This window comes from Patella vulgata, chromosome 9 (assembly GCF_932274485.2).
Source record: "Patella vulgata chromosome 9, xgPatVulg1.2, whole genome shotgun sequence".
NCBI lineage: Eukaryota > Metazoa > Mollusca > Gastropoda > Patellidae > Patella > Patella vulgata.
Window position 1 is genome coordinate 19,804,408 of NC_065887.2, and position 13,476 is coordinate 19,817,883.

At 31.3% G+C, this 13,476-nt stretch overlaps 1 protein-coding gene across 1 annotated transcript in view; it reads right to left on the reverse strand.

Moving 5' to 3' along the window:
- LOC126831999 (receptor-type tyrosine-protein phosphatase N2) overlaps positions 1-13,476 on the reverse strand; it is a 155,545-nt gene that overhangs the window by 82,190 nt on the left and 59,879 nt on the right. Inside the window, exons 6-9 of the mRNA XM_050562676.2 lie at positions 10,672-10,785; positions 10,100-10,273; positions 9,138-9,207; positions 5,063-5,146 (exon numbers count right to left, since the gene is read on the reverse strand). Coding sequence (XP_050418633.2) covers positions 5,063-5,146; positions 9,138-9,207; positions 10,100-10,273; positions 10,672-10,785 — 442 coding nt within the window. The remainder of the gene's footprint in view (positions 1-5,062; positions 5,147-9,137; positions 9,208-10,099; positions 10,274-10,671; positions 10,786-13,476) is intronic.

Consider the following 13,476-nt stretch of genomic DNA (forward strand, 5'->3'; position numbering starts at 1 on the left):
TTCTTTACAAAGCAGCTTTATATAGATCTTATTAAGGAGCATAATATCAGATATTAAAGATATTTGAAATTCACAGAATAAATGTCAGTAAAGCTATTATTTATTCTTTTTACATTACATCTGATTTATATTAACATAGATAATTTTTAAAAATTATTATTCAGCATTTAAATGATTTAAAACAATTTTATTTGTTGAGACCAAACCAAAGAAATGCCATTTAAGTGATTTTTAACTTTCAAGAGAATTTACAACCTCACAAAAAATAATAATTGACATTTTAGAATCTTCCTGTTTTTTAATTAAACTTTGTGAAATTATCTTTTTCAACTTCCAGAAAAATTTATAATGTATATCTAATAACTTCTATTTTTTTTAAAAAGAAATAACTATTATTTTCCATTGTTACACTGATGATACACAAAGCTGGAATTCTACAGATCATCAGGATTCATTTAATAGAATCGCACTGTATACAACAGATATGATATATAAACCATCAGTATATAATAGGACCAAAGAGCAACTTTCAAATTTATCTAGATCTACCATCCAAATTGCTGACTCCCACATAAATATTGTTGACTCAGTTAAGAATTTTGGTGTCTATCTTGATTCTGAGATTTGTATGGAAAACCATGTCAGTCAGTTGTAATAAGGTTTTCTATTCCCATCTCCAATCAAATTAGACATACTTTAACTTGATCAACAGTTTACTCACATCTCGATTAATAGTACAATAGTCTACTCTTTGGTAAATTAGTACTTGATAAACAACCATAACCCTTTGAACCCTCAAAATATTTTGGGTGTCGCATACCCTACCTTGACTTTACAACATGATTTTGCAAACATGTCATCATTTTGATTAGAACTAAGTGTTAGGTCGGAATTTGATATTATATGTGTTTATAATTGTGTGAAATAATAAAACAAAGATATTTAAACATGCATTATGCAAGAGGTAAATCTGCCTATCGTACATCTTTCTTTAGGCCTGAAATGTTATATAAACTATTAATTAATAATCCTTGAGTGGCATTTAGCGATTGAACACATTAAAAAAACACAACACAGTTTATATGGAAATACAATCACTGGTTTATAAGTATAGCACGACGTTTCGACAAGTATTCTCTTATCGTTATCAAGCACAACGTCGAAAATGATCTTGCATAACAGAACCAACACACTTTGAAACCTGTTTCAAAAATACCTAAAAACTGTCAAATCGAGATCTCTCTGATTTACTTTCACAACGATTGTTATACATAATGATACTAGTTATCTGAAAAACAATTGAATAGTTTCAGTGTTGGACTCCAGCCTGCAGGCCGCGTGGATTTCCGAGAATCCCAGTCGAGGAAAACCAACGTTATTAATCTGTGACGGGAAAACAAGCATCTGGCGACGAGATTAAAAGTTTGCAAACTTTTTATGAGTTTTTATGAATTTCGCCAGAACATGGAAGCAGATAAAAACGACAAATGCATTGTACATAGTAGTTCACAGGATATATATGTTGTATTGGTAAGTGTTAGCGGGGAAAATTTTGGCAGGCTTTGTGACGCGGCCTGCAGGCTGGAGTCCAGCCATGGAATTATTTTATTGTTTTTTTCAGACAACTGGTATCATTATGTATAGCATTCGTTGTAAAACTAATTCGGAGAGATTTTGATTTAACAGTTTTTACGTATTTTTGAAACAGGCTCCGAAGCGTTTTGGTTCTGTTATGCAAGATCATTTTCGACGTTCCAAAGTAAATGTTTGGTGCTAAGACCACCTAAAGATAAATTTGAAGTGTTCCTATTATTAATTATAACAGGTTTCGCTTTGGTTTTTATATTTTACACCGAGGTTTATTACTTTAAATCTTCCAAGTGCTAAAACGGAAAATGTGACCTTTTGACCCCTGGGGTCACAAAGAACAAAGGTGAATTTAGCAAGTTTACATTTTATTAAAAGTGTGATTACTTTCGATCATTTTCAGCTTATTTTCATGATACAAGAATGACCGCGCATTCACTTTCAGTGCAAATGAACCCATTTGACCTTTGACCCCGAATATCTCGAAAACGCCCCAACGGCAGACTGATTACCACTCGGCATCATATCCTACGCAAAATTTTACTCTAATAAAAGTTGGATCTGGTTTTGTGCCCATTTGATGGACACCCCTCGGCACTGAGCCTCCAGACTACAATATTCATCCAAGGTAATTTAAGTGGGAGCACGGCCACTGGACTCTTGACTAGACCGTCCCAGGTTATAAGCACAGCATTTGCCACAGTCATGAATTTTGACCCATTTACACACTGAAAATTGTATGGAACAGTTCCAGGTTACAGACTGAGTGCTAATAATTTTTCTTTTGGAAATCTATGAAATAGATGGCCATTTTGTAAAGCTGAATTTTCATTTAATTGGTCTATAACTATGCTCTTTACGTATCTGGCAGTGTATCAGTGTACATTTTAACATCACCACCCAAATAATCCTCTTCAACAGATGTCATTGAAATAGGCCAAAGCACATGTATTATAAAATAAAATCTATTATTAAATTATTTAATATTTTTCAGGATTTTTTACTTTCAAACAAGCATAGCAAAATTCAGAAATAAATTACACATTGAATTTGAATATTCTTGTTTTGTGTTCTTTTTTATATATACCGGTATATAAACACTATTTTATTCAGGATATGATTGAGGAACAAGCTTAGAATAATCTTATCACTCGGAATGATTTCTCAGATAAACCAGGCGAAGCAATTAATTTTCACCAACAATATGTAAGATTCCGATAAAGAGCTCGTCATTCTTGCTAAAATAGTTTAAAAATAGATAAAGAAAAATGAATGCATTGAAAATGTCAGCCAAATTACAATAGGCAGATTCGGCCCTTACATAATGCATCTTTAAAGATATTGTTTTTTTTATTATTATAGAAGTTATGAACACTGTAAATAGTCTTCTATATATAATAAAATATAGGTAAATACAACTAACTCCCAGCTAATATATAATATATATATATAAACTAGATTAAAGAAAGACACCAAAATACTAATTTAATGGCAAGCGCTTTCTGTTCGTACTGAACATCTTCAGGCCATTTTTATTTATGAAAGATTACATAGAACAATAGACGCAACGTGATGATGTTACTATAAATATATTAAATACAACATAATAATATTAACATATTTCTACATTTAGTAAATAATCAATAAAAAAAGAATTATTTCATCTCTTATTATAATATTCATTTACTTAATTCTTGTTTGTATTTTTTGATGAAATAATTTTCTTTACATTCAAGTAAATCATTATTTAAAAAATTCAATTTGTACAACGTATTTCTCTTTTACAAACTGAATTTTTTAAATAATGATTTACTTGAATGTAAATAAAATTATTTCATCAAAAAATACAAACCAGAATTAAATAAACGGATTTTATAGTACGAGACGAAATAATTCTTTATTTATTGATCATTTACTAACTGTAGAAATATGTAAATATTATTATGTTGTATTTGATATACTTGTAGTAACATCTATTGTTCTACGTAATCTTTCATAAATAAAAATGGCCTGAAGATGTTCAGTATGAACAGAAAGCGCTCGCTGTTAAATTAGTATTTTGGTGTCTTTCTCTAATTTGTTTACATATATATATATACATATATATATACAATATATTTATATATTTGCAACTGTGTAAATAATTTCAGCTTGCTTATTTTGTATCGATGGATTGTATGATAATATTACTAACTAAATCGTCATTTAAAAAGTCATATTTTACTTGTGCTTAAAGAAATAAGATCCTAATTTGATCATGTAATATCACCCAAAATGATTTATTTTTAGAAAAAAGGCGAATCCATTAACAATAACAAAGAAGAATGCTTTACCAATTGAATGAATTTATTCTTTAAGAAAAAAGAATAAAATATGAGAAAGAGGACAATCTATAATAAGAAGAATAATATAGTCTAACTAATAATAATCTCGAAATTTTCAAAGATTAAAAGTACAAGATGTTTGCCCTATAAAAATAAATAGCAAATGATTATGAATTCCTAAAACTGCGACATCAAAAATAATTCTATCACTACTTTTTTAACATCAATCAAAAGATCCACCTCGATTTCTGAAACTTGAGAAATGAGAAAAGTCACAGCAGAATTTGGAGACAAAAAAAGTTTTAAGGAAAGTAGTGCTGCGGGCCACCATTTTTTTTCATCAAAAATTGTGATTACTGCTCGGAGGTTTTCCTCTATCTGTCTTTTGGCTTCAAAAGGATGAAAACCAACATTAAGATGGCTTCTTCATGATAGAAAGAAATTCAATGGTTTCTTGTAACTGCAGACAAATTTCTTGATTGACAATTTTTAGGTCTTCTGTTTAATATGTACAGTGAGTTCTTGTAGGAGATCTAGTTGGAAATCACATCATTATGTTCACAACTGTTAGGTGAAATCGACATTTTGAAAAACTAGTAGCCTACATATGATTACTTATTGAAACCAGTGATATACACCACATGCTCCCACAATGTGGACAACCAATAGGAACCTAGAAAAATCCATAACCATAGGTTGCCATGCAACTAACCATATTCGCACTTTGTCATGAAAAGGTCAGATGATAAATTGATAATTGTACCCCGAAGAGAGTTTTTCGATAATCCCAAAAGTTAATGTCAAAAATCAAGTTAATGTTAGAATTCGAGGACATAGGAGGGAAACTTTACATATTTCAGAGAAAGATGATGATAACTGTAACCTTTAGAGTATTAACACTGTTTTGAAACACACAAAACAAATCTTAAAGATAATGCCACAAATGGTGAAAACCAAGAGGACTCTTCTTTCTTGGAAGTTTAGCATATATGACTGAAACAAGAGCCCTGGAAGTAAATATGCAACACTTTCAACTTTCCCTCAATGAAGAATTTGAGCATTTATCAAAGATATAAGGGACAATAGATTGCGCTGAGTACATTCTTACCATGCTCACAATTTGTTCTTATTTTATAGTAGGTGATACTTACTGAATCTCATCTAAGTCAGAGAATGGAAGGTTGATAACAGAAAAAAACTGTTGTAGAAATCGTCCACCTGTTACTTCATCCACACTGAAATTATAATGATAAACATGATTCATTTGACAAATGACTCTGCAAATGTTATTTCTCTGATGTATGTTTAATCTGAAAGACCATGGGAATAAGATGAACAGAGCCTTTTTAACATATAGTAGGACCAACGCCCTCCTGAGCTACAGGTACTGTGAGATCCCCAGTCCAGGAAATATTTACCCACAGCCCACCCCTGGTATACAGTGTTCGTTTTTGGTGTAGTATGGTTACTACAAATATATATACCATACAATATATTAAATGAACCCTTTTTTAAATAGATTTAAAATACCTAAATCCATATTCATCAATGAAATATAATTTTTCACTTAAAGATTATAGCCCCTATAGATCGTGCCTTAATCCTGGCCCCCCTCCACCCTACCCACAATCCACCACCAAAAGGATCAGGGCCTGAATACCTTAACAAACCAGCCGCTGCCAGGCAAAATCAGATGAAAATTTGACCTCTAGAGTGTTTGCAAGCTAAAAACGTGATTTTTTGTACAATCAGGGGCCATAATCCCTGAAGTTTTGATCCGATACATGCCATTATCGAAAGGAACCGAGATCTTTCGGAGATAAACCTATATTTCAAGTTTCGTCGGATAAGAATTGTGACCTGTAGAGTGCCCACAAACAAATTGTGGACGTCCGGACGGACAGGGGTGACGGCAATATACGTGCACATGAAAATGTGGGCATATAAAAAAGTCCTTTAATTTCATATTTTATTTTTTACCTGGCTTGATTAATTACATTGATGAAATAAACGAAATATTTTACAAATAACATATGATTACAGCAAAATTTCAGCTGTGCAAAAAATATTTTATGATCAATAAGTGCTGTTCATTTTCTGTTAGAAAAGATCAATGAAGAATATAACCTTTCAGCATAAAATAAACTTTAAATTAATAGTGTATCTATAATCATTATATAAATTTGCGATAATCTTTTTTATACAAAAAACAAATGTTTTTGAAAATTTTGTGTATAATTTATTTAATCATTTTTTAATTGAATCAACTATATCTTTTAAATCACTAAATCTAGATAAATTTAATAATAATAATAAATCTATTTTTAAACAATCTTTTACTGCACATAATATAAATTAAGTAAACCTGTATTGTCACCACCATGGTATATATAAAGGTGTCACAGGATTATTTCAAGCACTCATTTGGTAAAGTCTTTTAAACGGAACTTTATGAAGATGTTTGTATATGCAAGGATTTTAAATATCTGTTTGTATATGCAGGGATTTTAAATATCTGTTTGTATATGCAGGGATTTTAAATATCTGTTTGTATATGCAGGGATTTTAAATATCTGTTTGTATATGCAAGGATTTTATATATCTGTTATATAAACACTTAAGAAAATCAAAACTATGGACTTCAAACAAATCTAAATTTGCTGTCTAAGCAATTTATATTTAGCATTTAAATCTCCATGAAATAAACTCTTTCAATTCATTTCATGGTATCTTAAAAATTAAATTAAAATTGCCTCCATTATTTTTCTAAGATGTGTCAAATTTCTTCATCAATATTGCCAACTGTCGGTCTGGCTACCAAAAAATCGTGAGATTAAACTTTGTAATCTTGATGATACAAGTTTTATACTCCATTAAGGGATGAGAGCAAAAAACCGAAAGGATTATTTTTTGTGATGCTTTTCAGATATGAATTTAATCTAGGAGCTAATCTATTACAAATATTTCAGGAACTGATGTTTTTGGGCTAAAAAAAGGGATGTATTATCAATATCATTACCAGATAATTCCAGGAATTAATCTTACTTTCAAAACTTTCATATCTTGATAAAATTTCTACAAGAAGTACTGGATAATGATAGAGTGTAATATCTTCAGAATAAACCACAAAGGATATATCTGAATGAAAACAAGCCACGATTTTAACTGTAATAACATGCACTCAAATAGAATGATATTAATGTATAAGAAAAACAAATATTGCAAATATTATAGACCACACTGATTACAATGTGTTTTGAAATTAATCTTGGCTTTTAGTTCTCTATTTTTATCTCTATACACATACAAGATTCCTGTTTTTCAATGCTCCTGCTAAAGGCCTGATAATATTGAAATAAAATTTAAGAAATGAAATGGGGTTTAACTGTTCTTTTCTGAAGACCGGCATATGCCATACAGAGTGATATGAGGAAAATTTTGTGCGGACAGCGGCACTATGGCCTACTCTTATGGCGAATTTCAACTGTCGAGGGATCTTTTACGTGCATGCAATTGTGTACACGGAACCTCGGTTTTTCGTATTATCCGAAAAACTAGACAGCTGTCCTTGTCAGGCCCTCCGTCCTGCATCACTGACACGCCGGAAAATCTGGATGAACTTTCTCGGCCAATGCAGGGATCGAACACCTGAACTCCAGGCTAGCGAGCCAGCATCTTACCCACTTAGCCACCGTGAACCCCCTAAAGTTCATTGCATGAAGATATAAAGAACTTTAAAGTACAAAGTTTAACTAATGGATAGAATGCTGGGGTTTTATTTGTCACATACCTGGTATCAAACTGTCCTGTGTATTAAAAAATGTATTTTGGAAATATTTATAACCTGGGGCCTATTTCACGAAATTTTAACTAAAGAAAAAATCCAAATTTTAGTAGATACTTCAATTTTGATTGGCTAAGCACTAAAATCAATCTAATATTATCCAATCAAATTACTAAAATTTGGACTTTATCTTAGTTAAAATTTTGTGAAACAGGCCCCTGATTTTATTATTAGAGAAGGAATACAGGCTTTGGGATGAAATGTATTTTTATTCTGTATTGGGTACTAGTGCATGGTATTTCTACAACCAGGTTTGGGTATCAACATCAAGATATTTTTGCATGAAACAGGTTTACATTGGGCTTGTATGATGTTGATATACAATACTATATGTGGTCTTGGTTTGGGTTTTGGATCTGTCAGTTGAGATATAGTGTTAGAAAAAATGTGTGGATAGATTCTGCTGTAGGCTATTATCTGTTAGATTCTGTTATCGCTCCAGGACATGTTTATGGTGAATATATATATTTTCCAACATCAACATTTGACATGTTTTCATTTAAATTTACATAGGTAACTATAAAAACAAGGAATTATAGTGAACTGTATTTGTCGTAGAGCTACACCCAGAGTCTGTCCCAAAACGTCAAAAATAAGTTTAATTCAATTTCTTTAGAACCATATATATAATTAATTGTATGACAATACTGGTAACTTTAATCAAACAACATTCATTATATATGTAATGTATCTTTACTGTTACATATTAACTTTCTCTCTTTATTACCATTTTAATAGTCCTTCATTATGAAAGTTGTTACAAACAACTATCTTAGAAGTGTCTTTTTACAAATAATATATAATCTGAACACTTTTTCATGTTTATGTGTCAAATTTGATAGTTCTTTAAATTAGTTTAAATATCCAATTTCCTTCATTTTCACAGAAGATGAAATAATTAAATTATGTCGTGTACATTTGATATATTAATGATTCCACAAAACAACTTTTTCGAATTTTGATAAATTGTTCTTTAGTATGTTGGAAAATGTCAAATAAAGAAATCTGAATATCAAGATTAGTAAAAACAAGAGATTGTTCTAATCAGCTGAGAATGTCAAGAATTGGACATATCTATACTGACCAGATAATTTGTATAAATCTTGTTCAACAGAGACCACAATTCAATTTATTAAGCCGTTTTCAGGGCCACAGTAAATAAACAATTAAATTTTTGAATTCTTAAAGTAATACTTTTAGAAGTTGTTTATGTATACATACATCAGTATTATTATCATTTCGATAGAAAATGAATATGAATGACATGAAACATGGTATCAATACGAAATCAAAAATATAATAACATGTCAGTAGATTTCCTGGTATGAACATCCAAAAATAACTACTCCAAGGACAAAAATACAATTAGGTTCTATACTTACTTTTGATCTAGTACTATGTAGCCATATCTCATATCAACTACATCCCTAGCAGATGTTACCGCTTCTGTATCTATAAATAATAATTATACTTTAACTTCTGATCAGTATATATTTATTCTAAATTATCTATTAACGATTTTCTGTTATAATAGACCAGTTTAGTTCTAACAATATATTCAAATTCAAGTCATTTCAAAATGCTGCATTATCATTGTGTTTTGTGAGTTGTGGAAATTCCAGCAAACTAAAGGGACATAGTGCACCTTGTTTTCCGAGACACAGCAGTATCTGGAAATTTGTTATTAGGGGATTTATTATTTCCAACTTTGGGTGGAGATGTCTCAATTAATTATGTATGGATTTGAATTATTGCTGGTATCATATATAATAAACACTGGCTTTAAGTACATATAATTTTGTTTTGCTCTTGTGTGCAATGAAGAATTCTTTTAGTGAGTATATAAATGCATATAATATAGGAACTTAAATCTTTATCAATGTTATTTCCCTGATCAAATCAAAGAGTCAATTAAAGATTGACATATAATTATGATCTGCTCTTATTTTGTCAGTATATTTAATGCCAAAAATATGAAAATGTGTTCCCTCAGCTGTCCATGCCCTCTGCCCCCACGGACATATGTCTAAAATATTGTCCCTTTAAGGTTCCTGTACCCATACTCTTGGAAACCAAACAACTTTATTTGAAAATATTTGGAAAAGTATTACCCAGTATTAAATTTTCTCAAGGTTCCAAATCTGAACAAACTAACCAAAGGAGAATAAATTGAAAATGACAACATATTCTTTATTTAAAATATGCTGGGAAAATGGTGCTAATTATACTTTAGAATCTACCTATTTTCTTTAAACATTATATAGTTTGTAACACAGAGACCAAGACAAGAATGAACTACAGTTTTCAGCCTGACATCCGCCACAATTCATGTACTGAAACTAACCTTCTGGATTCTCATCTATCGGCTCTTTTTCCACTGCTTTTTTATCAACTGGAATGTCACTGTCACTGTTAATGACAACAGGTTCTTTGCCATTAGCAGTAATGACTGTCTCTTCTGGAACAACTACGGGCACCTCTATGGCAGTGTCTGAATCTGGTGTTAAAATATCTTCTTCTGGAAATGTAAAAAAAATATATAAATTTTATTGTCTAACAAAACACAGTAAAACAAACATTATCAGATATATGCAGGGCTGGATTTACCAATAGGCATATGCATAGTAGGCCATTGGCCTAAAGCCCAAGGGGATCTGGGGGCTCATGAATGAGTTTGGCAGACAGGAAACCCTCTTCTCTCATACATCTATTGATTTACTATTCTTACAGGAGGGGTTGGGCCAGGAATTACACCAATACTAGTCCGAGGTCATTAGCCTGTTTGAACATGACATATGTTTTAAGTTTGTAGACATTTATTTCCAAAAATAACAAATGTTTGTTACAGAGTAGTTTAACATCCTCATTCTCTTTAATTCACAACAGTTTTCTGTTTGAAATATCCATAATGAATACCTGATGATCTAGTCTCTTGTTGTTCTTCATCATCCAGCTGTTTAACCATGATTTCTACGATGTTCATGAGCCGTTTCAACTGGTTCATCTCTATATCATGTGGGTCAATGTTGCCTGAAAACATTAGCATTATAGTCATTGTTCCTAGAAATATATTCTAGATATCCTGATATTCTTTGACATCCTCTTGATTTACCGCCCAAAAATATGAACTTGTTTTCATAGGAGGAGTTGAGGCAATGTGTACATAAAATAGGCTACAAAATATTTTTAAATTACAGTATTTGTTTAGTAATTTATGTCTCAATCATTCCAGTCTATAATGTCTTATAGACCACAACAAATTAGGCCAAATTTGAATACTATCAAAGGTCATACAAAGATTCAAAATGTATTTGAAATGCAGAGTAAATTATTAACTGAGACAATATTGCATGAACTGTATATATGAGCAAATAGTTACCAAACGGTTGCTATTTTGTTCAGAATAATATCTGTTGTTATGGAGATAACATAGGCTAGAATAATCCAGACCATTGGAACTTTTAACATTATTTGTATAATTTTCTTTCAACAAAATTAAAAGTAGGAATAGTTCATTTATATAAACAGCAATGTTTTATTTGGCATTTCGGATATTTCGGATAGTGATACCAGTTTATTTAACTTGCTGAATTTTACTGAGGAAGTAATCATTAGCCATTTCTTGTTCCTATGCTTATCTTTGGTAAACTACATTAATAAATTCACCAGAGAGACGTATATTTCGTCATAATAAAACAAAAGTAGATATCGATTCATCTTAACCAGTGCGGTGTGTTTATTATCTCATATTCATTTTGTTGCCAAGACTTACTTGAATATATTTGTAATTTGAGAAAGGGGTGATATAGGCTATGCCTATTCCATTTACCCCATTTTTATTATTGAGTAATATATTGTATAAGCATAAAAATACCAAATGAAAAACACCTCATTAGAAAAGAAGCACCAGGTGCTTTGAAAAGGATAACAGCCTGTTTCTGAAAATTAAATTGGTATATCGTAAGTCAAGAATTGTGCCAGGAATGGGAATATGGTACACCTTAATACCCCTACGACTGACTGAAAAGTATGTTAGACTTATAGTATAAATATATTGGTTGGTATTTCAAGCCAAGGCAATTTGGAATATTCAAATATTATGAATGGTTGTGGTGGTTGGCACACACTGAATTTTGATAAATAGTGGCCAATAGCCTGTACTGTAACAAACTTTTATTAACCTACTTTCCTGGTCATTAGAATTATCAGACTTTTAGATGACATAATTACATCTTTACCTATAACATTTATAGTTTTGTCCATTACCCATGTATTTCTATTGAATATAAATGTCAACAAAATGTATGTAAAATTTAGGGGGTTGGGTGGTCAAATGGTCTGACACTTGTTCTTTAGAAAAGAAAGTCTGTCACTGAGTTGAGTGGCATGGTTTTGATCAAGTTGGGGTGTGACAAGGAGTAGAGTTTGCTCATGTGTTTTCTCCAAGCTCCAAGTCCTCCAATTTTCTCCCACTACTAAAGACCCAAAGTGCAAGCAATTCACTGAAATATAATTGTACCTTATATATGCTAGCCCTGAAATGACACAGTTTGTGTTAAGAGGATGTTGAACCTCATCTCTCTCTGACATTTATGTCAGACTACATATTCACAAACAACAAAATTTACTGATAAACAAACAAATAATAGCGAGGACTGAACAAGCATTGCTATTAAATTCATATCAAAATACCATTAACTACATGTACAATTACTGAGATGTCATCAGATTCTAATTCAATTGACAAATACACCCACGTCCAGTTTAAACAAAGATTTCACTAATAAAATTTGTGGGACAACAAGTAAGCAGAAAAAAGTCTTGACGAAAAAAGACAGAGTGGTTTAGAGGAAATGACGATATTAGCAAGGTGCTTGCAGATAATTATCTATGATTACCTGATTGGCTAATTTGAAAGATACCCTTCTTTTATGAGACTAAATTTGATTTGGTTACCCTTGAGGAGAGAAAAACTTATGATGCTAAATGACAGCAAATGGCTTGCCAGATTAAAAATCAATATTTTGAAAATGTTGGAGAACTAATGTCATACTGGCTCAGTGTTCAGGGAATAAGACATTAATTTTCTGTTACTTTTTTTGGTCTAAAATTTAAAAAGTGGTAGCAATAATGACAGAGGGGGATTCAAATTGTATGTCCTGTTAATCATTACCAGTATATTGCTGTTTCATAAATCAAACTCAAGCACGTTATTGAAAGCCACAACCTCACTACGAAAGGAAATGATAAGTAGGTTTTTTTAATGTCTACCAGTTTTTATATTCTATACTAATAAAAATAATATCTTGATATGAGAATGGTTGAAAATTAGGAATGAACGAACACAGTTTAACATCCGAGGGAGAGCATTTTTCCACCTATTCTTCTTCCAAATGCCAATGGATCTTTCATGCACACTGCCAAATTCAACAAGCACATCCATCCAAATGAACAGACACAGTTTCCTTGTCAGTCTTACTTTCTTTTAGACCCAACTTTGGATTTAAATCAGGTACATTCTAGTTGTGACTCCTACAGTGTTATAAACAACAAATAACAAAAAATTGCCACTCAATTACATTTGCATTGTTGGGGAGAGAAAAGTTTGCTCTAATTCTTTCTCTCTCTCTCTCTCCACATAGAATGGTACATGTACCGGAAAATATCTGTAGAAAAACACTGTGACGATAAGGTCACAGTTTTAATCCAAGGCTTGTACAT